This window comes from Littorina saxatilis, linkage group LG11 (assembly GCF_037325665.1).
Source record: "Littorina saxatilis isolate snail1 linkage group LG11, US_GU_Lsax_2.0, whole genome shotgun sequence".
Taxonomy (NCBI): domain Eukaryota; kingdom Metazoa; phylum Mollusca; class Gastropoda; order Littorinimorpha; family Littorinidae; genus Littorina; species Littorina saxatilis.
In genome coordinates, this window is record NC_090255.1 from 4255403 (window position 1) to 4282853 (window position 27451).

General features: G+C 43.1%; 1 protein-coding gene across 1 annotated transcript in view; it reads right to left on the minus strand.

Moving 5' to 3' along the window:
- Positions 1-27451, minus strand: part of LOC138980650 (uncharacterized) — a 200108-nt gene that overhangs the window by 112912 nt on the left and 59745 nt on the right. The window contains exons 49-73 of the mRNA XM_070353559.1: positions 26443-26587; positions 25850-26014; positions 23616-23844; positions 22797-22987; positions 22146-22248; positions 21476-21643; positions 20687-20947; positions 19927-20139; positions 18988-19166; positions 17688-17880; positions 17095-17352; positions 15990-16160; positions 15283-15446; positions 14408-14614; positions 13724-13981; positions 12854-13172; positions 11856-12070; positions 6203-6377; positions 5405-5592; positions 4140-4626; positions 3140-3249; positions 2545-2703; positions 2059-2176; positions 1374-1534; positions 340-937 (exon numbers count right to left, since the gene is read on the minus strand). Of these exons, the coding sequence (XP_070209660.1) occupies positions 340-937; positions 1374-1534; positions 2059-2176; positions 2545-2703; positions 3140-3249; positions 4140-4626; positions 5405-5592; positions 6203-6377; positions 11856-12070; positions 12854-13172; positions 13724-13981; positions 14408-14614; positions 15283-15446; positions 15990-16160; positions 17095-17352; positions 17688-17880; positions 18988-19166; positions 19927-20139; positions 20687-20947; positions 21476-21643; positions 22146-22248; positions 22797-22987; positions 23616-23844; positions 25850-26014; positions 26443-26587 (5435 nt within the window). The remainder of the gene's footprint in view (positions 1-339; positions 938-1373; positions 1535-2058; positions 2177-2544; positions 2704-3139; positions 3250-4139; positions 4627-5404; positions 5593-6202; positions 6378-11855; positions 12071-12853; positions 13173-13723; positions 13982-14407; positions 14615-15282; positions 15447-15989; positions 16161-17094; positions 17353-17687; positions 17881-18987; positions 19167-19926; positions 20140-20686; positions 20948-21475; positions 21644-22145; positions 22249-22796; positions 22988-23615; positions 23845-25849; positions 26015-26442; positions 26588-27451) is intronic.

The following is a 27451-nucleotide window of genomic DNA, read 5'->3' on the forward strand; positions in this document are numbered from 1 at the left end:
ACGTAATAACGTCAGTTTTAGCCCATGAACGAAGAGAAGAAGAAGATAAAACAAGAAATGTAAAGTTTACGGATCGTTAAATTGTTAACCAAAGGAAACGTTAACAGAACTTTGACTTTAATTATTACTATTGGTAAAATATACAATTTTGTTTTATAAACCTTGACAAACAGCGTAGCGTACTGTAGTCGCTCAAAGACGTTGGCCTTCTCAGTAGGAATCAAGTGAACATGTTCATTAAAGTCTGCAGCTTAGCCCCAAAGGACATCAGCTTAAGCCAGGAACAGGTGTCAGAACAGCCAAAAATTAAAAGAATCGGATTATTGCCGTACAGCTTACTTGTTTTGTGGATGAGCATGGTCTGCGTGAACGAGTCAATGTTGCGACGGTGTAGAGCCAACTGAGCGCTGCCTGCTATGGTGACGGCCTTGAAGTCGTGGTGGTGAGAGGTCAGCGGGTCGTACAGCCACGTGTGGAAGCTGTGTTCACCGCGGTGAGTGTCGGACAGGATCCCAAAGTCGATCGTGGAGTTGAGCGGCTGACACGTGTCCTTGTTGTCCACCACCAGTTCGAACCCCTCCTCGTCCGTGTCTCGCCAGATGATGGTTCCCGCTCCGCCACATTCCAACCCGTTGCCACCTCCTTGGGCGAGGACCTTGCCTTCGTAGAAGAGACTCGAGTAGTAGATCGCTGCCCGTCCTCCCCCGCCGCCACCTCCGCGACAAGAAGTAGTTCCTGTCGGGACGCTACCTCCGCGGACGGAAAGTAGTCCGTCGCCTCTGAAGTTTTGAGTTTGAATTTTGATGCTGCCGCCAGCTCCTCCCCCTGACCTTGACCCCTGACCTTGGTGACCTTCGCTGAGCAGTTGTCCGTCCACTCTGACGTTGGTGGAGTCGAGTTCTATCACACCTCCCCCTCGCCCCCCTGTGTACTGGCCCTGCAAAATCAAGAAATAATTACTCTCTGGATTCTTCCCAAACACTTAAATTAAAACTTGTTGTCACTCTTTGTTTTTCCATCTCAAGGGACATGACACAAAGAAAGAGCTGAGTTTCCAGATAAAACTAAATAACATGGAATTCAGCTGAGTATATTTCTTGCCCATATCCGAGTTGGATTAAGAAAGAAAGCACGAAACATCCCCGCATTCCAGTTATCTAAAGTCTTGTCTAACTAACAAATAATGTAGTTCATTTATTTAGAAAGTCAATCATGGTAAAGTTCATGTTTTGTTTATCTACGTCATCATACTTTCACAATTTAAACAGCAAGAAATAGCTAAACTGAATGTGTTGACCTTGTGCCCTAATGTGTTACAGTATCACAGGTACTGACAGGTATATAATGTGCAACAAATGATCAAACTTCCTCACAAGAGGAGTGCAGCGTGAATCCACAGTAGCTCCGCCCCCTATTCCTCCATTCCCTCCATACTCATGAGGTAGGTATAGTGATCCATAGTCCGGGGCCGGACCTGCCAGTGACGTGTATTGACCTTGACCTCCCGCTGCTGCACTTCCGCCTCCAGAACCACCTGTACAACGTCAATGAAAACATGAAAAACAAGGTCAAAGCCGTCCGGATATGTTAATGTTGGTTGAAAAAACAAGCTCAGAATGTTAAAAAGAATACAGAAAACTGCGCTTTCCTGCGAAGCGCTATACGCTCCTGTGCTATATTGGCTTACCACTTGAACCGATAATGGGCAGAATATACCTGCGCAGTTTCAGCGGCACAGACGACGCACTGCCTATTATTTATGCCGCGATAGGGATTATGACGAGTACTTGGCCTGTTTTTTTTTCATGCAACGTTGGGATAATCTGCAATGCGTCGTCGGTCCTGCTGAAGTTGCATATGTGAGCGGAGCCTCTAAGCGAACTGGCCGCGGGTAGTCGGCAAAGCTATTCTCGTGAAATGCAGTGCGTTCAGTTTCATTCTGTGTGTTTGACAGAGTGACTAAATGTATATCTTGTGTTCTACCTGTCTTGGATGAATTGTCATTCTCTGTGAAAGAGTTCTTTTTGGTTGTAGATATTCAAATTGAAACACAATTACCTCCTGCTGGATTATCCACACCGTTCTGGTCCATGCTTGCTGGTGCTGTGCCGCTCGCGTCAATAACGGCTGCCGCATCCACCTGAATGTCTGCTGCCTTCACTTTCACCCATGGAGCCTGTGAAATCATCATCATCATCATCATCATCATCATCATCATCATCATCATCATCATCATCATCATCATCATCATCTTCACCATTATCGACATCTTTTTGTCCTAGGACATCCTCGTTGACTTTTGCAGTAACAAAAACAAAGGAATCGCAAACGCTCTAATCGTAAAAGCATTAACATCGCTTGAAAGCATTTAGTGTTTCTTTCAAGATAAGGAATCACACAAAGGATACTCACAAGAAAGAAACATAGTTTCAAAGATATAACTTCCTTTAAGTGATTTGCGAAAATAAATGAAGCATAGATTCCAAAGAAAAACATACATGTATTTGTGAAACAGAAATAGGCTACAATTTAACCGTAACTGACCTTTATCTTACTCCCAGCATGCATTCTGACTGTGGTGTTGACCGTTAGTTGAAGGGACGGTTGCAGCTCATTAACATAATCAGCGGACAGTACCCCGTCAGCAGAGATGTCCAGGCTTGAGATGCTGTACTGCCTCTGACCAAGACCTCGCATTCCACCCTGGGTACACACATGTGAAGGGTTGAAAATGTGACACACACACACACACACACACACACACACACACACACACACACACACATACACTCACACACACACACACACACACACACACACACACACACACACACACACACACACATTTTCAACCCGAGTATATTATATAGTTACAACAAATCAATCACAAAACCCAGTCATGTATAGTAGAACCCCCCTTTCACGATCTCCAAATTGGAAAACTCTTGCCTTTTAAGACGCCTGTTGTGTCCGATTTTTTGTTCATGTTCTTTGCAAATGTATCCCCATTTCACAGCACACTCTTTTCTAAGACCTGAATTTGTAAGATTTTCTAGGTGTTAAATTAAAACGTGTTTTAAATATTATTTTTTTCACTGTAGTAGACTTTTTAAGTGACCGAGTAGTGTACTGAACTGACCAGTTGACCGAGCAGCATGATGACACCTTGACCAATCTGCAGGTCCTGCAGTCCGCTGATCATGCCGTTGATATGGACAGTCTTGTACGCCAGACGTTTCAGGGTCATCTCTGTAAACAATGCAATACTTGAGTAATTATACATCGGTCTCCTGTGCCTTCTACCATTCGAATTTTGTCGAGGCAAGGATAAGGATAAGATTTCATATGGTCCTGTGAGGTTATCCTCATGGAAATGTGAGCTGCTTTGTCACTGCTGAAAGCGAGCTGCCATACTAGCATGAGTTGGGGTGTGTGTGTGTGTGTGTGTGTGTGTGTGTGTGTGTGTGTGTGTGTGTGTGTGTGTGTGTGTGTGTGTGTGTATGTGTGTGTGTGTGTGTGTATGTGTGTGTAAAAGTGTGTGTGTGTGTGTGTGTATGTGTGTGTATGTGTGTATGTGTGTGTGTGTGTGTGTTTATATCCTACTTGTTTATACAGCCCTTTAACTCACCTACCCTTATAATTCATAAGAATGAACCACTGAGTTTATACGAGCCTAAATAAAGTACATAGACTAGCTGCTTTTGGCGCAGAGCGGGATTGAATTGTTGATTTCCTTTTGAAACTTATTCCTGTGTCAAACCGTACATTTAATTCTGCAGAAAGCACTCTTCACTTACAGAAGCCAGGCTGTTAATGTTTGAAATATGTTCAAGAGGAAGTATGCTTGTATGGCAAGTACAAGCCTTTACAGTAAGAGCGCACTCGGTGCTAGATTCACACGGTGCTAGATTCACACGGTGCTAGATTCACACGGTGCTATATTCACACGGTGCTAGATTCACACGGTGCTAGATTCACACGGTGCTAGATTCACACGGTGCTAGATTCACACGGTGCTAGATTCACAAGGTGCTAGATTCACACGGTGCTAGATTCACACGGTGCTAGATTCACACGGTGCTATATTCACACGGTGCTAGATTCACACGGTGCTAGATTCACACGAAGACAACACTTACTGCTCGGCAGATCCATCTCCGAGTTGTCGTAAACACGCAGAGAAGTCGGGAACGGGTCCACACTGTCGGCCACCGTAACTCTCATCTCTTGAGAAGAGTGGACCATGCCAGAGTTGTCTCCCATCAGGTTGCCAATGGTAACGGACACATCACCAGCAACACCGTCCTTCTTCTTCACTACCAAGTGTGCACCGCCAAGAACCTGCACTCTGTCAAAGGTCTCCAACTCCGACACCACGAGGTAGCTCCTAGCGCTGTCCTCAGCAATGCTGTTGACAAACTCCGTGAGCGGTGTCTTCCCTTTGTTGTCCACGATCAGAGTTGTCTCCGTTTGGTTTCCCTCTTCTGTGGGGAAGGAGAGGAAGGTGGTGCCTGACCCTCCGACCTCGAACTGTGAGCGTCCACCGTAGGTTTGGTAGTGCCCACGGTATGTGTAGGAGGATGTTGCTGTTACTGAAATTCTTCCTCCACCCCCTCCTCCGCCCCTCTGAAATTTGGAAGAAAACCGAAGAGCGAGTTGAATTGCCGGCCTTTACTAAATCGTGACTTTTTTTCTGTCTGGAAAAGGACCAATGATATACACAGAAATGTCAAAGCCAAGATCAGATAGTTCTATCTCCTGATCGCAGCAGGGGTCTGCATTGTAACAGGAGATGTACCGAAGTGGTTATAGGGAAATTTGGCAGTGCAGAGGTCAAGGTGAAACATCCTGCCTTTGTTCACAGTGATTATCTCAATGGAAACTGTGACAACAGCTGTGTTTATGGTTAAGAGGCACAAGGTCGAGGTCAAACATCCTATCATTTAACCGCAGTTAAGTTCTCCGTGGCAACACAAGGCGTCTTAAATATAGCAGTATTTCAGGGCGGGGAGGTCGTTGTCAATGTTCAAATTCCTACCAAATGTCCACGCTAGGGGGAATTCGATGCCAACAAGAGTAGTATTTCAGGGTTAAGAGGAAAAGGGTCAAGGTTGGTTGGTTATTGTTTTCCTTGTCTCTACAGCAGTTATTGCTGCAAGTTCAAGGTCAAAAGTCCTACCATTTGTCTACAGTGGGGAGGTTTCCATGGCAACAAGAGTAGTATTTCAGGGTCAGGGGGACAAGGTCAAGGTTAGTTGGTTATTGTTTTCGTATTGTCCCTTCAGCCGTTATTGCTACGAGGTCAAGGTCAGAAGTGCTACCATCTGTCCTCAGAGGTGGTTTCCATGACAACAGGAATAGTATTTCAGGGTCAGGAGGATAAGGGCAAGGTCAAAAGTCCTACCATTTGTCCACAGTAGGGATCTGAGCCGCAGCAGGAGGTGTAGTGGTTGTAGCAGTGCTCAGTGACGCAGGCCTGACGCACACGGTAGTAGCCACTGGCACAACCTTCACAGCGTCGCTCTGAGTCGCACTGCCCACAGTTAGGTACACACGACCCCCCTCCGCCTTTTGCTTCCACGCTTCCCTTGCCTGGTAGGACACAGACAGAACAATCATTCCCGTGTTGTGCATTCTAATGTTGAATATACGATTTGAACTTTGAAGTCCAACAACAACAAGACATACGATTTGAACTTTGAACTAAGGCCAACAACAACACATTTGTTACTTTTCACAATCGTGAAACTCATGGGTCTGTTCAAAACGATGAGAGAAGAGCACCGGGGAAGACTGTGGGTGCCGCCTGGACAAGAGCAAGTATGAAAGTAAGCGATTTAATCTCTTAAACAACTTCCCTTGCCTGGCCCAACCAGAATCAAAAACGCCAACTGGAACTACGAGTGAACGTGGGAGTCGCAGCCCACGAACGTAAAAGAAGAAGAAGAAGAAGAATTAAGAAAAAAAAAGAAAAAGAGAAGAAGAAGAAAAAGAAGAAGAAAAAGAAGAAGAAAAAGAAGAAGACAAATTGAAGAAAAAGACAATACCCCAATTGAACACTAGAACAATTAAACATTGCCACGTGTGTCTTGTACACACCCCAGTGGCTTTATAAGACAAACACCAACAACAAAATCAATAACAACCACTGCAAATACAACAACAACAACAACAACAACAACAACAACAACTCCAATCTCACCTGCAATGTGAGCAGCTGTGACGACCACACTGCCACCAGCACCTCCACCACAACCAGCGGTGTTGGCGTCGTTGGCGGAGGCGTCCAGCGTTCCATCCAGGTCCAGCAGATGTGAGGCGGTCAATGTCAGGACTCCCCCTCCCTCTCCCCCGCTCACTTTGGCTCCGTTTGACATCTGAAAGAAATGGAAACACAGGGGGTAGGTTAATTAAGTATTAATCGTACTATGTAATCCGACCCTTTGCGTTTAAATACATTTCTCCGGGAAAAATTATCATTACTCATGATAAAAGTCGCAAACACACACAGACACTGACACACAGACACACGCACGCATGCACGCACGCACGCACGCATGAGTTTTTACCCGACTTTCGCGCGTGCGCACGCACGCACGCCACAACACAACACAACACAACACAACACAACACAACACAACACACAACACACACACACACACACACACACACACGAAACTCGGGTAAAAACTCAGGAAAACAGGTAAATCCGTTTAAGTAAAATTGTCAAATTCTCCAAATGTTCATAAAATGTGTCAATGTCCATGAATTTGCGTTTGATAAAAAAAACACAACATCAGCAACAGAAAAAAATGTTGTCTTCAGCAAGATTTGACCGGGGACCTTCAGATTAAGGCCAGCTTCTACCCTAATTTCCATCTTGAACACAAGGCCAGTACTGTAACTGACCTTGATACGGATCGATCCAAGGGGGGCAATCTCAGTCATCTCAAAGAGGGAAATCCAAACGCAATCCGCTTTGTTCGATTTTATGGGCTTGGACGATAGAGAAAAATAAGAAAAGCAAAAGCTGGAGTAAACCTGGACGAAATTGCTATCAAGAACGCAGAATTGATTTTTTCTGAGTTTTTTTGTTGCTGTAAGCGTCATGTTTATCGCGTCTCGCACATCTGATGTTGACATGCATCAACAAAGGGGCCTCACTCTGGAAGAGTTTCCTGCTCCGATAAACATGGCGCTTACGGCAACAACAAAAAAAACTCAGAAAAAATCAATTCTGCGTTCTTGATAGCAATTTCGTCCAGGTTTACTCCAGCTTTTGCTTTTCTTATTTTTCTCTATCGTCCAAGCCCATAAAATCGAACAAAGCGGATTGCGTTTGGATTTCCCTCTTTGAGATGACTGAGATTGCCCCCCTTGGATCGATCCGTATCAAGGTCAGTTACAGTACTGGCCTTGTGTTCAAGATGCCCTAATTTCTAGCAATTTTTAACTAAAGTTACTGTTTTTGGTTTGTTGTGGAAATGTAATCTACATTCATTACTTTACCACACTGTGCCATCCATTTTTCAAATAAAGTGACAAAAATGTTGTTATTTGTGATAATAATTACCCTACCAGGCTGCTAAACACGTAAACAAAGACCTAATTATAAATGCAAATACTTCTGGGGATCGTAACTTGACTTCTATTTGTTGTATTGACAAGCTGTAAACAGCAAACGGATGGTCTTTAGAAAAAGCGTCTGCATCGAAAAAAGGCCAAATACTGGTATAAGAAGCGTTTTCATTGGTCGAGGGGAAGCAACTCTTAAAGGAATGTGGGTTTTCAGCCAATCACAGCGCTCGTCTTGAATCGCCTGCGCTGAACCACATGGCTGTTGTTGGCTCAACGCGAACGATTTTGAAAGTGTATTCTGCTGTTTTGATTCAACCATGGGGAAGAAAAGAGCAAGTTATCGACGAAAGCAAAGGCATTTTTGTGGCAATAAGTATCGGAAGGTCGAAAGTGAGGGTACAGTGAGTGCTGAAAAAAGGAATACTCATGTGAAAACAGCTCACACCTGACCGAACTGCAGGGAGCATCTCGTACGTTACTCCCCCGTACCGCTACTCCCCCGGCTCGTTACTCCCCCGTGCCTTTTTATTACACTTAAGTAATGCAGTTATTACCTAATTGAATTTTCAAAAGAGAGAGAGAGAGAGAGAGACAGAGAGAGAGAGACAGAGAGAGAGAGAGAGAGTCTCTCTCTTTTCTCTCTCTGTCACATCTCCGTTTCTATCTCTCTCCTCTCCCTCTTCTCACTCCCTCTGTTCTCTCTCTTTCTCCTCTCTCTCTATCTCACCCCCCTCTCTCTCTCTCTCTCTCCCTCTCTCATCACTCTCTCTTTCTCCCACTCTCTCTTTCTATCTCTCTCTCTCTCTGTCTCCCTCACTCTCTCTCTTTCTCCAACTCTCTCTTACTATCACTCTCTCTCTCTCTCTCTCTCTCTCTCTCTCTCTCTCTATCTCTCTCTCTCTCAATTAACCAGGCTTTGAAAAGCAGCAGATGTTTTGCCGCGTCGTGTCGGGTCACTCTGCGTTTATTCTGACCTTGCAATTGCACACCATTGTAGAAAATGGGCGACACGCTTAAACAAAGTTGTGTGTGTGTGTGTGTGTGTGTGTGTGTGTGTGTGTGTGTGTGTGTGTGTGTGTGTGTGTGTGTGTGTGTGTGTGTGTGTGTGTGTGTGTGGAAGCAAAACACAGCGCTGGAAAATCGCACTCATTAGTATTTCAAACGATCTGGGATGACGAGAGTTCAACTGCGTCATGGTGAAGCAGTGTAGTATTCTACAACCTGAATAATGCATGCTTTTCACAGGGTGTACACACCTATGCTCTCAGATAGGGGAAAAGACTGGTCAGTGGTTTAGTCGTCGACATGCTACAATCAATGAAAATGGCATTCTTTTTAATATATACGTTACTCACTCATACGTTGTCGCCTCTTGGGTTTAAAAAACGAAATGAATGATAAGTTCTGGAGAGAAATCAAAACACTGTTTTGTTTTCTCTCCAGAAAGTATGAAAGGTTGTTGAATCTTGAAAGGAATCTTGTATGGAATTGTATGCAGGGGAAACAGCGGCTGCTCTGTCAAAACAGTCTTATTGTCCATATTCCCGGGGGATTAACGAACAGAGATAACAAATGAAAATATTAAATATGAGCACAGAAGTAAATCTTAAGTGCGCATTGGATTGACAATAGATCTGTAGCAAAATGGTAATTTGTGTTTTACATGTAGTTTACTGCCCAGTTCGACACAAACAATCAAAGTGAGCAATACAGCTGAACAAATAATAATTTTTTATACCTTGCTTACCCACCTACCCACCCAACCCTCCCTCCAAACAAAACCTGCCAGACTTTAAGCTACCTAAAGGAGAAGAGCGAATGAGAGTCTTCACTGGACTGTAAAAACGAAACAAGAAATTCCTCCGAGGTAGGAAAAACACCCCCGTCCTTACCATTCTCACTGCCACCAACTGAGAAGGTTATTTCCCTTTGACCATTAATATGTCCCTCTATAAGTCCTTGTAGAATCTTAATCCACCAATAACTCCCTAACCGTGTGTTTGACTGGTCCCAATTTTTGTAAGGACCGTCTCAGGAATGTATAGAACCTGTTCACCAAGTTTGGTGACGATCGGTCCGTTCATTCCTGAGATCTATATGCGAACACAAACACACAAACAAACAAACACATCGACCGAATCCTATAGACACCCCTATACCGGGGGTGTAAAGACATGTCTTGATCTCATGACCGACAATTTCATGAACCCAGATGCTGATTTTGTCCCAACTCATCATGTAAATCACCAGATACCGTTATCAAACAGCAGGGATGTTTATGTACAAGTCGGTCTTGTACAAATGTTCTCTAATTGAAAAAGGTCATACAATGGAAAATAAAAGGTGTACGGGAAAGGTCTTGTCAGATGGTAGCCAGTGAGTCTGCGCCGGCATGAAGTCTAACGAGGCATATCGGTAACAGGCAGATGAGCCCTCATCGTGTTTACATGGTGGTCGATTTCCCAATAGAGTGGAGTGTTGCGGCAGTGCTTCATGATGGCAGACCTTGTCCTTGCATCTCATGCTAAATGTTCAACTGTTTCTTCATCAATAGATGTTTTCTTATATGATTGTCACGGCTAAATGGAAGAAAGAACTTGAGAGAAAAAGAGAACATGATGTTTGTGAAAAAAATCATAAACCAAAAGAATTCTAGTAAATAAATAAAATTAATGATATCACCCGCTCTTGCAAACTCATTCGCTCACTCCCTGAAGCAAACTTACTTATCATGTAGGTAGCTCACATCAGTGTCACTCAACAATGTATACTGTGCAACTAGCTTATATTAAGTAGCAGGAGACAACCTTATAAATAAGATAAAAGAAAAGAAAACAAGTTTGACATTCGAAAGTAAGTTCAAAACAGTAGGATCAAGATTTTTGAGGCAATCTTGGAATGATTATCGAGAATCTGGTTGATGCCATCACAAACATGTCATGTATGTGCAACCACAGGAACATCCTGTACATAATATTGGAAAGAGCTTTGTTGTCAGAAGCGCTACATTTGTAAAGAGTTTCTTGGTGTATATTTCTGAAAAAGAAAGTCACTATTCAGGAGAACAATGTTAGTGCTCAAAAACGTTTTATTGGAAGGGCGCTGGTTCTGTACGACGCATATTTATCGAGACAAGTGTGACCACGAGCTTTTGTAATTCCAGATCTTTTCGTATTCCAATCGGTGCAATTTTCCAGTGCTGTGTTTTGCGGGCGTTTTGGGTGACCTGAGGTGTTGAAAAAAGCATCAGAATGTATTGCCACGAAACAACTTAGTACACATAGAAACAAGAGGCGAAGCCTTCAAGGCTCACGTAAGAAATAGACAAACAGTAACACAAACTCAATCACTCCGTCACACATACACACCCACACACACAGTAAGCTTAGGTGACACTGTGCAAGAAAGAGAGACACTAGATCTAGATCTGTCTGTCTGCATGTAGCCTACTTTCAGGGACACGACTGCCAAATAGTCTCGGCCCGCTCAAAATAACAATGACCGAGACCACACACACCACGCGAGAGAGAAAGACTACAGGGAGGAATGCCGTCATGATGCATTAATTGACGTCAAACACTTTTGACCGTGACGTAATCTTATGCGAGCTTTATCCATAGTCTTGGATAACCACTCACACATAGACTCGGAAATGTTAAAGTTTCTACCACAGACATACACACGCACAAACACACACACACACGCACACACACACGCACAAACGCACAAACGCACAGACAGACAAAGTTACGATCGCATAGGCTACACTTCGTGAGCCAAAGAAAGCATGCAGAAGTATGTTTGGGTCTTTCAAGACTTTGTGAACAACGAATTCTCCCTTTCAAGTAAAGGGGCATGTCTGCTTGTCTCTGCTTCGAAGGTATGGAGATGTTACAGCTTTAACGTCAAAATGCAAGTAGCATTTGACAAACTTGTTATGGCAAAATACAAAACTAGTTAATTTTGACGTCGCATCTTCTACAAACCAAGCATGCACTTTCCAAATGTGCTAATTTATTCTCAAGTACACGTAAGCATTGTCATGTGACATATATTATTAAAACACTAATTCTAAACAACAAAGTGACTGTGGCTGAAATTAATAAAGTCGAACAACCAAATAATTCTGTTCTTAACCATACAAGAACAGGACATACAAAATTAAATCAAATGTTCGCCTATGGAGGCTTCTGCAGGAGTAACAAACGCCGAGGGAAACAAAAACTCTATTAAATGTAACTGTCCTTATCCCAAATGTGCAAAATGAGAAGACTGACCAAACTTCCACCACTCCCAGCACCGTTAGGACGCCGTGTGTCATCGTACGCTGCAGCGGAGTGGGGGGTGGCTGTGCCCCTCCCTCCCAGGCCCCCGTGAGACCCCCCAGACCCTCCTGTGTCGTTGGACTGCCCCGGGGAGGGTCCTTGCCCCGCCCCCCAGCCACGCCCTGATGTCTCGATCAGTCCGTCCGTGTCCACTGTGATGTTGATGGCTGCACGAAAGAAATTACATTATTTGTTTGTTTGCTTGCTTTACGCCCAGCCGACCACGAAGGGCCATATCAGGGCGGTGCTGCTTTGACATATAACGTGCGCCACACACAAGACAGAAGTCGCAGCACAGGCTTCATGTCTCACCCAGTCACATTATTCTGATACCGGACCAACCAGTCCTAGCACTAACCCCATAATATATAATGCCGGACGCCAGGCGGAGCAGCCACTAGATTGCCAATTTTAAAGTCTTAGGTATGACCCGGCCGGGGTTCGAACCCACAACCTCCCGATCACGGGGCGGACGCCTTACCACTAGGCCAACCGTGCCGGTAAATTACATTATGGGTTGAATACATTTGAATATTTTGGTAATACAATGCTGTGATACATGTGGTCTGAATAAAATAGGACAATAAGCTAAGCTCTTGTTGCCTGTGCATTCTTGTTTTCACTAAGACAATTAATTGTTCTCTTCACTTGCGTGCACATTTGTCCGGTTTTAGCTGTTCTATTTTTTGTGTTTAGTTTAACCAGGGGGGCTTGACTTTTTTTAATTTGAATTGTCGGGGGTATCTGCGGTCTTCTGTCCACTGTATAAACACCACATAACATAACATAAAGCTATGTATTGCAAACGATAGAGGAATAAAGCACACTTTTAACACTATACTGATATTAACAACATAACACCATGCCGAAGATCTACTCCCAAACGCACCTGCCCAGTTTCTTCTCAGAAATAGTACATATCCTCCCACAAAACAGAAAGCCAATCTGACCTGAGATGTTCAAGTTGTTGCCAGTCATAACTCCTCCCCCTTGGATGACTAGCCCCCCGCCCAGCACGATGTCCAGCTTGTCGTCACTCTCCGCCCTTCCAGTAAACTCGAACCGCCCTCCGTCAAGTATGCTAATGCTGTTGAGTCGCAGCTCTTTGGAGGCCAGGCTGTTGGACGTGTTGAGCCTTGCGGGCGGGTAGATGGTGAACACCCCGTCCAGGGAAACGTTGAGGGTGTGGACACCCTGCAGAACACCCCCGTACAGAGTGACCCTGGAGTCGTGGAGATAGGTGTTGTAGGGGAGGTTCACTGTAGCATTCTGTCACACAAACAACAACACCAAAAAACGTACAAGCATGCAGTGAGAGTAAAACAAACACAATTTTCAATGTAAATCCGATTTCTGTTTACATCCATTTATGAGCTTTGGTGAAATGTGCAGCCTCCATCGTTTGAAGTTATAGTATGACACATATACCTGACAGATATAGCACTTTGATTTTATGTCTGGAGTCATGTGTATTCGTGCTGGACCCCTTTAAACCCCCTAATCCTTACAGGCTTAAAGGTCTGCAATAGACTCAACAATTTTACATTGGATTTGTTTCTCTCTCTCTCTCTCTCTCTCTCTCTCTCTCTCTCTCTCTCTCTCTCTCTCTCTCTCTCTCTCTCTCTCTCTCGCTCAGGAAAATAGAATATACAAGATACAAAGAACAAAGGCAACAGTACCATGACAAGAACCACAAAGAACGAAATTACGATCACTCATTGACTTGAGTGGATCCGTGCTTCCATGCTTATCTTTCACAAACGGTGTCAAAGGTTGCATGAAGATATAAACACAGGCAAGCATAAAAGAATCACACGAACCTCATACAGTTTGACGTCAAAGGACAAAATGGCCGTGTCGTTGAAGTCTATGTTGAGCCACATTTCCGGTTCTACGTGAACAACTGCCGTATGGTCCCCAGCAACCGTTGTTATGCGCAAGTAGCGTTCCCCGGCAACCGGCTGACCTTGATCGTCCGTTGCTAGGAGACCGACCTGTGCGTGCTGACCTAGATCCAGGACGTCGAGGTTGTAGTCTTCACCGGGGGATTCTGGGATTGTTATCTGTGTTTTTCTCTCCTGAAGTTTCAAAACAGAAGAAAATAATGTACAGTTAGCATCTTCATGCAGGATCACCTACACGTATAATATTTTAAAGAAAAATACTTACAGTGTTAGGCGAATACATAAATATAAATATGTTGTTATCTTTAAATGACAATGATAATGATGATGATGATGATGATGATGATGATGATGATGATGATGATGATGATGAAGCTGCTGCTGCTGCTGCTGCTGCTGATGATGATGATGATGATGATGATGATGATGATGACAATGATAAAGAAGGATGAGAAGTAGACGGAAAAAGATCCTCTACAGGCTGAACCATTTTTATCTCAGACTAAAACACACAAAATCACAGGTACCTCTAACAGTAGACAGACTACCAAATTAGTTGCATGAGGATCTGCAATTCGCTAACAAATCGAAAACACCCACCCCTTTTCCTTCCTGGTTGTACACACGCAGGGTCTTGCGGTCGTTATGGTAACGGTCAGTCAGAAGCATGGTTCCTGCCGCCCCCACCTCCCCTCCCCCGCTTCCAGCGCCACCTCGCGTCTTGTAGCTTCCGATGAACTGGATCAGTGAAGCCTCGCCTGCAATGCGCCCGCCTGAACCCCCGTTCCTGCCATTTCCTCCTGTGGCCTATATCAGAAACAGTGAAATGTAGTAAGTGGCATGTTGGTTAGTGGGTTACTTGGTTGGTTCATTGGTTACTTGCTTCGTTGTTTTTATTTCATTTTTGTTTGGGGGGGGGAGGGGGGGGTGTTCTTTTTTCGTTTTTTCTTTTCTTGGTTTGATCTTGGTTTGATTGACAGAAGCTTTGCCCAAAAATATTTCATCAAGTCTATTGACCAGTTTGCAATACGCAAAGAACTTTGCACAACATCTGAAGTACAGTTTCAGGAGGACGGATAATACAGCTCGATTCTGCTCGGTGCAGGTGTTTCACGAGGAAAGCTCTCATGAAAAACATGGACAATGCATGTGTTTGCAGCAGCTCTCGAGAACAAAATATCAGAAAATTGAAAGCAAATCATACAATGTTCTTCTCACTGCAGAACACGATTCTATTTGCACAATTACTAACAATTTGATACAATTTACACCAACAACCACACTATCATCTGCATTTAAAGACAAGCTTTTACTTCTGAAGCTTTATAATATAGTTCATCAAATGGAATTGGTTATGGATGCTAGCACAACACATAAAGTCATACATTTTCGTGTATAGGGAGAAAACATGTAGCTCAAGCATACGTCTGGACATATTGTCTGCACCCACGTCTACTGGTACAAATCTGCCTCACCTGCATAACACCTGAGCCATCGAAATGTCCTGTCGTGAAGTGGAGACTGCCACCACTGCCGCCCCCTGTCAGGGCAGACCCGTGTGTGCCACTCACACTCAGGTTGCCGTCAATCTTCATCAGCTCTGACACGTTCAGACGTATGATGCCTCCTCCACACCCACCTGAGATCAAATACAATACAATACAATACAATACAGTAAAATACAGTAAAATACAGTTCAGTTCAGTTCAGTTCAGTTCACTTCACTTCACTTCACTTCATTGGAGTGGGCGTGGGCGTGGCGTGGCGTGGCGTGGCGTGGCGTGGCGTGGCGTTGCGTTGCTTTGCGTTGCGTTGCGTTGCGTGGCGTTGCGTTGCTTTGCGTTGCGTTGCGTTGCGTTCAGTTCAGTTCAGTTCAGTTCAGTTCAGTTCAATACAATACAATACAATACAATACAATACAATACACTCAGGTTGACGTCAATCAAGTCTGACACGTCGATGCGAATGACGCCTCTTCCTGAAACACTTAATACCTTATATTAAGCACAATACAATACAAGACAGAACAAAACAACAAAAAGCCGAACAAGACAGCGAGACAGGAAAAGACACTACAAGACAGCCAGTAATCACGGTAATCGGTATAGTAAAAGGAAAGAACAGTTTCTATCAAAAAGCTGCTTTTTGAACAAACCAGGAGTTGTTACTGTGTTTCTCTCACCTATCTGACCGGAAGAGCTGTTGCCACCGCCGCTTCCGAAGTCGCGGGGAGCTATCAGGGATCCATAGGCTTTGGAGGGGCTGTCCTTGTAGTTATCTGCCCCTCCCTCGCCACCATGACTTCCTCCTGTTCCGTGTCCGTCAGGACCAGTAACTCCGCCCCCTTGACCCTCTGATAAAAAAGACAAAACAAAGATCTTGTTTGAAATATAATATGACGATGATAATGACTCTTTAAACAAAAAAACTGATTTGACAAGCTCGTGGATTTTCCCCCGTTTACATGAATCCGATACTATTGTGTTTGTTTGTGGATTGTGTGGATGTTTGGTACAGCTTTTGCTACCGTGTTTGTCTGTCGTTTACACAAGCGTGTTTAATAAAGCCAAGAAAGGTAGGCACTGAAAAGTTAATTAATTCAACAACAAATGACAGACTTTCACATACACAATACAAAACACATTAATGACACAGGTACAGGCTTTTGGTCTTAAACTTCAAGGAACTTTCAAGGGTTCTCAAGACCTTCTGAAGAGAAAATCAAGCACCTTTCTCACCTTTAGGCCAAAAAAAAATAGGTCTGTTTACGGTAACATAGGCCAAAAAAATAGGGTCGGTAGGTCGGGATTTTTTTTTTCTTTCCAAAAAACCATATTTTTACGTTATTTTGCAAAAAAAACCAAAAGATTTTTTTTTTGTTTTTTTGTTCCCAAAATGCCAAAAAAAAGTCTAGGGTCGCGCGAAAAAAATAGGGTCGGTCGGGTTACCGTAAACAGACCTATTTTTTTTTTTGGCCTTAAAGCTGGCAATATAACACTCACTGGTTATCACTTCCAGATCACGATTGGATGGGAGGCTTCAAAGCAGTCACATGGACTCAAAATGCATTAACTCTTTCAATGCCGTTTTCAAGTGATGGAACTTTGCAATTGTGTACTGCACGTGGTTGCTTTGTAATCGGTCCGCAACCTTAAAGGGTTTCAAAGACTTATAAGAACATTGGCAATTCTTCAAGGATTTTCACTGACTTTCAATTGATCCCTTCAAATCCAAGCACTTTCAAGGATTTCAAGCACCTGTACGAACCCTGTCTCACACAAACTGACCTCCAGAACAGAAGCCCTGTCCATCAGCCTCGAAGACGCCCATGACGTCGACCAGCAGGCGTTGAACGTCCAGGTAGACATTGCGAGTGGTCAGCCGTCCACCTGGGAACACCTGGACACTGAGTCCTCGCAGCACGCGCTGCCACTGGTCATTGTGCACGGTCAGCTGACCACGGTTCCGCACGTTGATGGCCAGGAAAGGAATCTCGTCGATACGCTGACCGTTCACGTCCAGCATTTTGTAGATGCCAAGGTCACCTGTATGAAAAGGTCAAGGCAGAATATTAAAACATATTGTTTGCCTAAACCCAAACTTAACCGTATTTTACTGGTAACAAATTTAAAAGAAGACGGCCACCCACATCCAACATTTTTGCGATCGTAATGCCACATTATTTTGTGTGATAGCATTTACAACGTTTTCCAGGTAAACACTATAGTGATGGTCACACCTTTGTTAAGTTAAGATTAATACGGAATAGAGCGAGTTCTCAGTTTATGAGTTTATCGTAAGCACTTGCACAAGGCGCTGAATTAGAGCCCGGGCCTTATTCAACTTGAAAAAGTTAAAATAATTGGCCTATGAAACATACCTCCATCAGCTATAGTGAGGTTGTCAACATTTTTGACCACCCCACGTATCCTGGCCTTGACACCTGCGACTCGCAGCTCCCCCTGGAGGGTGATCTGACCTCCATGATAGACGTCAAGGTCAAGGGGCAGACGGCCGTCGCCAATGAAGAGAGTCTGGTTGTGGCCAATGTGCAGATGTCCAGTTCTGTCACCCTATAATGCCAAGTACAAGTAAACAGTTAAAGCAAATGTTATAGTAAAATACACACACACCAAGAGATATGATGTCCTTTCCGCTGAAACCTGACCCTTTCCAGCTCCATATACATATAGGTTACACACTCTGAGTTCTGAATATCGTGCATATTTTCCCTAGGGTCGATTTTCAGGTATTACCGAGCCTCAATTGTACTCTGAGATCAAAGACAAGAAATTCCTCCGAGGTAGGAAAAACACCCCCGTCAAAGGGAAATAACCTTCTCAGTTGGTGGCAGTGACTGAGTGAGAATGGTTATTTCCCTTTGACCATTAGGATGTCCCTCTATAAGTCCTTGTATAATTTTAATCCACCAATAACTCCCTAACCGTGTGTTTGACTGGTCCCAATTTTTGTAAGGAACGTCTCAGGAATGTATAGAACCTGTTCACCAAGTTTGGTGACGATCGGTCCGTTCATTCTTGAGATCTATATGCGAACACAAACAAACACATCGACCGAATCCTATACACACCAATAACTCCCTAACCGTGTGTTTGACTGGTCCCAATTTTTGTAAGGCCCGTCTCAGGAATGTATAGAACCTGTTCACCAAGTTTGGTGACGATCGGTCCGTTCATTCTTGAGATCTATATGCGAACACAAACAAACAAACACATCGACCGAATCCTATACACACCCCTATACCGGGGGTGTAATGACCAATGACATGTGAGATCGAGACTCGGTTGTGATGGATTATCCCTATGGTTGTGATGGATTATCCAGAATAGTCACCTCCTCAGCTAACAGAGACAGAGAGGCAGGTCATGGGATAAAAATGAATAAACTATGCTTTGTATATTATATTGAGCTTCAATGTTTCTTTAAAAAAGGATCGCAACAATAGTTAAGAGATTAAGTGTGCCCGTAAAAAGCATTTTTTTGCATTTTCTTTTCTTTTTAAACACACACCTGCATAATACATAACCCGCGGTTAATACAAACAAGCATTATATAACAAAGAGCAAGAAGTAACATCAAAAACCAATTTATTTATTTTTAAACACAACAACAACAACAACAACAACAACAACAACAACAACAACAACACTGTTTTATACCTGGATGGTGTGTAGGTTAAGAGAGATGGCGTCAGTGTGTGCAATGTCTGCAGTCAGGGCCACGTTGGCTTCGCCGTAGATCTGCAGTTCCTCAAGGCTGATGTTCCTGGGATTCGAACCTGCCACCCCTTGCACAAAGTCTGGGTAGCTGGCGGGTAGTATCCATGCTGTGCAGCTGCCTGAAATTCATATTTCACACTGTCAACCATAAGTACTAACAACTGGTAATCATTTTGTTCTTGTTGGCATGACAGGAGACAATGAGAATAGAACGGGATCGAGAATGAATTACTAAAGTTCACTTGTAGGCTGGATCAAAACTACTTGTCCAATACACAACAGCGCTAGGCTTTTTTTCTTCTTCTTGAAATCTTTTGGTAGTGAATTCTTCAGGTTTCTGATGGAAGGTTCAGAGTGTGTGTATTGTGATGCCGTTCCAAGTTTTGGGGTATTACTTCACAGCTGCAATAGGCTACTGAGAGAAAAAAATGAAAGAGAGGGTAAAAAAAGCATTTGAGGCTATTTTGACTTCTGTTACTCATATTTTGTTCAACTAGAGCTATGTCTGGAAGGTAAAAGCAGAAATAATTCTTTTCACATGTACGAAACTTCGTGGGGTGTTACTGTCAGCCTCAGAGGCTAGGTCAGAAGACTTGGCTCTTGATCCTCATCTCCGATACTCGGTGTTAGTGTATACAAGACTACTTCTCACCGTTATACCTCTCACACGGTTAGAAGAAAATGTGCTTGCAAAACCCAAAAGATATAAGTTTACCTAGCGAGGTATTGTTGTAAGCTTCAGGCGTCAGATCAGCAGACTCCGACCTTACATCTTTGTCTAGGTATTCGATGTTTGTGCATACAAGACTACTTCTCACCCTTATACCTTTCACAAGCTAAGACGAAATAGTGCGTGCAAACACAAACAAGTGACTTTACCTAGCGAGGTATTGCTGTAAGCTTCAGGCGTCAGATCAGCAGACTCGGACATTGGTCCTCTTCCCAGACCGTCAATGAAGAGTGTGCGGTTGATGACGTATTCGCCGTACGGGTGGTCAGCAGTCACGGGGGGTATCTTGTGCAGGTACACTGTTCCCGCCCCTCCGTTCTCTGCCTGTGGTCCTCCCTTCCCCCCTGCGCTCACGTATGTACCTGGATACAGCCAAGGTATTAGTGTACATAGAGTGGGTGTGGTTGTACACAATGTCTTTGATGTGTAAGTATTTTTGTCTGGCGCAGGAATGCTCTCTGTCATACGCATCATGTGTCAGACTCCGTCTGTCTAAATGTAATACTCTACATCTCTATCACCCTCACTCTGTCTCTGTCTCCTATCCTTCATCCCTCCTCTCTCTCTCTCTCTCTCTCTCTCTCTCTCTCTCTCTCTCTCTCTCTCTCTCTCTCTCTCTCTCTCTCTCAACGTCTCTCTCTCTCTCTCTCAACGTCTCTCTCTCTCTCTCTCTCTCTCTCAATCTCTCTCTCTCATTTAAATTCAATAACAATTAAACTGATTTGGTTGCAAAACAAAATACACATGTCCTAATAAGACAGAAAAATAAACGTTATAAATGTAGACAACGAATGTGAGAGTTTATACAGAGCCAGCATTGAAATGAACATTCTGAAATAAATAAATTGGAAGGAAACTTTTCTATTCCTTTCAATGGTTTGGGCAGAAAACAAATTGCAGAATCCTTACCCACAAAGTAGTTCTGAATGTAGTACATCGCCATTCTGCCACCCGCGCCCCCGCCTCCGTCGTGGGCCGACCCGCTGTAGCCGCCACCCCCTGCAGCTTGAATGGACCCGTCCCCGTCCACCACGTGAGTGTGAATCATGATGCTGCCACCTGACCCCCCTCCGGACCGAGGTGATTCAAACTCGCCACCGCTAGCAGAGATGGTTCCATCGACAGTGAGAACGTCCGCCACTTCCAGGCGAAGTTTTCCTCCTCCTCTCCCTGCACACACAATAGAGGGTTTAAGCCGGTCGTGGTAGACGTTAACGTTGCCTTGGGGCTTGTGGTATTTCGCAATAAAGGACATTGTCGGCTACTACAATTGGCTAAATTACTTTTATATTTTCTTGCCCAGTGCTGTTCGCGAAGCTGCCTAAATCAAAAAACACACACACACAAATATCCCTATTAACTCACACACACCGAAGCGCAGCGACGCTTACACAAAGAGTAAAATTGATGTCATAACATAGAACCCTTTTCCAAACTCTTGTGAGAATCACAGACATAATGCAGTTCTTAGCCAAAACATCGCAAATACTAACCCAACCAATACCACTTAAACACAAACACACTCATTCACACAACCGCACACACAACAACACACAAAACCGTACTCACACACGCACACACACACACAAACACACACACACGCACGCACGCACGCACGCACACATACACACACACACACACACACAGACACACACACACACACACACACACACACACACACACACACACACAGTGTACCTCCGTGGTGAGGGAAGATGGAATGACCTCCGCTGCTACCGTAGAGTGATGGGTCGAGGAAGGAGCCATACGCGCGACCGGCGTTGATCTGACCTTGACCTTGACCCCCCGACCCTCCGTGACCTCCACCCGAGCTTCCGGTGGCACTGCTAAATCCTCTTCCCTCTGCTGCAAAAAGGAAATTACGCAGAAACAGTGAATGGGACCTTCAGAACAAATGAATATCAATGACTACTTCGTTTCACATGGGATAACAGCATCTTTCCTCTTTGTCAGAAACCAACAGAAGGAACATGTTTGTTTTTTCTGTGCCTAGTTAGACTTTTGTGTTGTTGCACACGAGTTTTTTTAACATATTTACCAGAGGCACAACATGAATCTATTGAGCGTCAAAGTGTACACATTATATTGAGAATGACCTTTTTGAAACCTCGTACTGTTGAGTCAATCCAAGAACTCTGATTTTTGTTCGAAAGTCAGCCCATTTGACCTACAGACTTGCCATTTTGTGGACTGGTCATGCACAAGCGAAAGTTAATTTGGCCATCAGATATAGATGGTATTACTATGTTTGTGGGTTGCATTATTATTATTTTATTTTTATTATTTTTTTGTTGGGGGGGGGGGGGGTCACCCTGTATTTTAGGCGAAATGAATGCAGAATATTTACCTGCTGCCAGGTGGAGATCGGGAACACCTTTGTCAGCTGTGAGGAACGCCTGTGGCTCTACCGTGATGTTGGTGTATCTCAGGTACAGGTCGTTGGTAAGCAGCTGGGGAGTGAACACAAACACAATATAGACCTCTTCAGCATCTGAGCAGCTCTCGCGAGATATCCGCGAGACATGCTCTTTGTTATGGTTTGAACAACATTTAATTCAAACTACAAGTCATGAAACGATTTAACAGTATGCAACGAGGACACGAACTCAAGCAAAAACGCTTATATTATCTTTGTAATGCTTCGAAAGTCGTGAGAACTCCGATCATCGGCCTTCGCAAGATGGCCGTACAACATGCTTTGAAGTTTGCGAGTGCTTGCTAGAGCTTGGAATACCGATTAGGGAATTATGCATAAAGTTTGAGTGACAAAGTAAAAAATATGGTTATGGTGAGTTTATGAGTAGCTAACCACATGAATGTGTCATGATACGCATTTTATGCACTCTAATTTCATGGAGGCATTATCCGTGCTTATGACGTGATCACAATGTGTGGGCGTGTTTTAAAGCTGAAACATTGTGAATACTTTTACTTTTATTTTTCAAACACAACACACAGACATTTAGCACAGAAAAAACATGTTGCCGTTATTCCATACCTTTGCCCCACTGCGGACTGTGAGGGTGGTTCCAATAAACGTCGTCATGGCAACGACAGGTGTGATGACGCTGACGGAGCCAAAGGTCTTGATGTCCAGGTGTGTCAGGTGCTGGGTGGATGGAGACAGGTGTTCCGAGGTCCACCTGCACCCTGACCCTATGGTCATGCTGGTCATTGAGGTGAACCCACCTGGTGGATACACAAGGAGGAAAACCAGTGGATATAATTTTATAAGGCCAAAGAAAAAAATTTTGGTTTCCGGCAAAAACATTAAGGGTCGGAAGGTCGGTTCCCCTTTTTTCCTTAATTTGTTTGACATCTACTCAGGCGTATGTGTCTTTTTATGGACCAGAGATCTTGCGAGCTGAGTCATGTTTAATTTGTTTGTCATCTACTCAGGCGTATGTGTCTTTTTATGGACCAGACATCTTGCGAGCTGAGTCATGTTTAATTTGTTTGTCATCTACTCAGGCGTATGTGTCTTTTTATGGACCAGACATCTTGCGAGCTGAGTCATGTTTAATTTGTTTTGAAGGTCAAAAAATGTTCTAGGGTCAGACGGCAACATTTGTGTTGGTCGAGGAATCAGAATTTGTTTTAAATTTCATTTTGGGCTTTAAGCTTTACAGATATGACCAGACACAGACGTACATGGACTCAACCAAACATATTTCCTGTGGGTCTTTTGTGTCTGTCTATAAAGTAGTACAATCTATTCATAGATGATACATAATCTTTTGATCACAGTAATTACCCCAGGCATTAGTTTACAAGACTAATAATCAGAACAACAGAAAAATGCTACAATGTTTCTCACCTCTGAGGTAGAAGTCGATGTCGCGACAGTCCCAGGTATCTGACAGGTCCACAGTCGAGTTGACCCAAGAGTGTACACCCGCTGGCATGGTCAGTTTGGGTGACGTCACCAGCAAGGTCTGGTTACCATGGACACGAACATGGCCGCTGTTGTCACCTGTCAGTGTTGTGGTCGTCAAGGTAACGTCTTGGCCTTCTATGTCCAGCACTGCCCCGCCTTGAATTACAACCTGCAATTGGCGTATCGGAAAAGGTTTAGTCTATACACTGTGAAATGATGCTGCAATGATTTTTCATTGGTTCTTAGTTGTCTCTCTCAGCACGTTGCTTTGTCAAGAGCTTTATTCATGATCTTCAATGCGTGCGTTCATTCAAGGCACTTTTTCATGGCAAACACTCAAACCCGTACGAAATGTTCTTATAAGAAATTGGACCCAATTTCATATAAGATTCTTATAAGAGTCTTGTATGACAATTTCATATATGTGGCTTATAGGTATTTTAAATGCAAATGAGGTAAATTCTTATAAGAAACTTATATGAATCATATATGAACCTATAACCTGAGCTCATATAGGTCTCTTATATGAATCTTATATTCTCTTATAAGAAAGCTATAGGTCTCTTATATGAAATGTTCATATATGAGACTTATAAGAATCGTATATGAAACCTACATCTCCCTTATAGGATTCTTATATGTCTCATATATGATATTTATATGTCTCATACTAGACACACGACATTGACCTACATTTGTGTTTACAAGGGAAATAACACCTGCTTAACCCAATTTAACTGTCTTGACTTTGAATTATAATGAATCCAACTGCAAAATACCTTTTGGTTCAGTATATATATACATATCTTTACTGAAGTTGTGTTTATTTTGAGGGCAAAAACAAACAGATCTCTAAATCACTGGTCACAAGAAGAGGAGTAAGACATGCATTGTCCTCTTCAAATCCTATACTTTGAAACTTGAAATTATGAACAAGAAACAACAAACAAGTTACAGCCACAAATAATTTTCTTGAATATGCACAGCTGTCACAGTTTATTGTTGCTTGAACCAAAGTAGTGCTGGTAAACATGATTTGATCACCTGATGCAGAACCAGAACTGTAAAGTAAAACAAATAATGGAGGGAAATTCTGGATTTTGAATAAAAACACAAACCTGTCAGTGTCAAGCTGCTGGGTTGGTTGGGCTGCCAGCCACCCACAAACATCAGCATGACATAAACATTCTCTTCACATAGTCATACATCAAGTCCAATTATTTCTGTAAGAACTTTGCATTTTAGTCCTGCTCTTTCACTGATTTTCTGCTAAACATCCTCACAGAGCTGCTGTCACAAAGATGGCCGTTCAGTCAGGGGGAGATAATGCTCAAGGCAAACCATCCACTTCCTGTTCATATATGAAACATATATGAAAGCCAGTATTGCCAGTAATTCAGCATTGTCCAATATTTTTTCTAAGTCCTGAATTCTCCTATGCAGAAACTAAGTGATGATTCATATAAGAGTCATATAAGATTCATATAAGAAACATATAAGAGAACTATAGGTTTCTGGAAGTGCAGGTTCTCATATATGATTCATATATGATTCTTATATGAATTGGGGTCTTTTTCATATAAGAGACTTATAAGAAACCTATTCCTACAACTGACATACATAGCTTTTTACTTGTCATATATGAAACTTATATGTTTCTTATAAGAAACTTATAGGTTTCTTATATGTCTCTTATATGTTCATATATGTTCATTTCGTACGGGAAATATCTTGTCAGAGTTCGGTGGTTATAGAAACACGAAAATCAAATCAAATCAAATCAAATCAAATTAACTTTATCATCTCAATCTGAGAAATTCCATTGGTGACGCATAAACACGAAGACAAACAAAACGACCAAAACATAATATTAAAATAAATGTACGATTCGTATAACCAACAGTCTCGATGAATAAAAAGAATATTCCCGATTAATACCCAGCCTGCTTCCCCTGAAAGCTGCGTATGCTGCCTAAATGGCGTAGTAAAAACGGCCATACACGTGAAAACCCACTCGTGCAAAAACCACGAGTGTACCGTGGGAGATTCAGCCTATGAACGAAGAAGAAGAAGAAGAAGAAGAAGAAGACGACTTTGTATGTGTAATGGCACCAGCCATAATGCGAACATGGTTTAATGAAACGTATCGATGCAGCATTACTGGACAAACTGACCTCGTCCACTGTATGGTGGTGATGGTCACCACTTGAGGTCAGCACAGCAGAGCCAGTGGCCGTCAGGTAGTCGGTCTGACGCCAGGTGTCAGGGTCATCCTGCAGGTAAACCTCCAGTTCGGACAGCCCCACTCTTGACCGCTTGGCTTTCAGTGTCAGAACCATCTGTAATACCATCATGAACATTTCTGTATTTTGCTTGGGTCACGAACTATAAGTTTTGCTTGCATTTGTGTCCTAATTGTTTGCTATCAATTGTTTCGTTATATTTATTTGTAATCAAATTGTTTTAAACCTATCAAAAACACACAGAACATGTCAATGGGGAGGTAAAGAATGTTCATTCATATGCTCTGATTTGAAAATGAAACTTAATGACCTAGGAGTACAGAACAAAGGTTATATCTAATCCATTGTTTTGTTTTAACGAGCAAGAAGAAACCGTCTCTGAGTAAAATGTTAACTTTGTTACTTTGAGTAAAATGTTAACTTTGTTACTTTGAGTAAAATGTTAACTTTGTTGGTTTTTGGGTTTTAATGTCCCTTCAGCAGATGCTAGCTGCTGTTCGAGACGGGTTAACTTTGTTACTTACCATATCCACATAGCTCAGAACGTCTACCCGTCCAAACTGGTCCGTGCGTGAAACGCAACCATCCGTGTCCACCCAGTCAGCCGTGTGTGACTTTTCCGCTCCTTGAGAGTAGCTGTGAACTTGGTACAACACAGCCTCGCTGGAGCTGAAAGACAGAACGTGCACAAGTCGTGACAATAACCGGTAAAACTCGATCCTCAAACTAGTATTTCTTATTGAACAGCGCCACGTGAGAACATTCATTGGCTCACGAAGTGTAGCCTATGCGATCGTAACTTTGTCTGTCTGTGCGTTTGTGCGTGCGTGTGTGTGTGTGTGTGTGTGTATGTCTGTGGTAGAAACTTTAACATTTCCGAGTCTATGTGTGAGTGGTTATCCAAGACTATGGATAAAGCTCGCATAAGATTACGTCACGGTCAAAAGTGTTTGACGTCAATTAATGCATCATGACGGCATGCCTCCCTGTAGTCTTTCTCTCTCGCGTGGTGTGTGTGGTCTCGGTCATTGTTATTTTGAGCGGGCCGAGACTATTTGGCAGTCGTGTCCCTGTAAGTAGGCTACATGCAGACAGACAGATCTAGATCTAGTGTCTCTCTTTCTTGCACAGTACGTGTCACCTAAGCTTACTGTGTGTGTGGGTGTGTATGTGTGACGGAGTGATTGAGTTTGTGTTACTGTTTGTCTATTTGTTTTGTTATTGATATTCTGGTTTTTTTGTCCTGGTATGTTAATTGCAAGATGAAATCTAAAATACCAAAACGAAATGTGCAACAGGTCAGACCTCCTATGCTATTTTATTTGGTGAGGTTTCAATGAATAAAGATTGCATATATAATCACTGCATGGTTTTACCTGATTTGATTGGTTTTTTTTTTAATGAGAGTCAAGGCTAGTAGGCCAATATGTATTTCTAAATACGTACGGCTTGGAAAATGCCTCGAGCTACCACAATTGCACGGAACAACGATATGATAGTGTTAATTATTGTTGTTGTTGTTGTTGTTGTTGT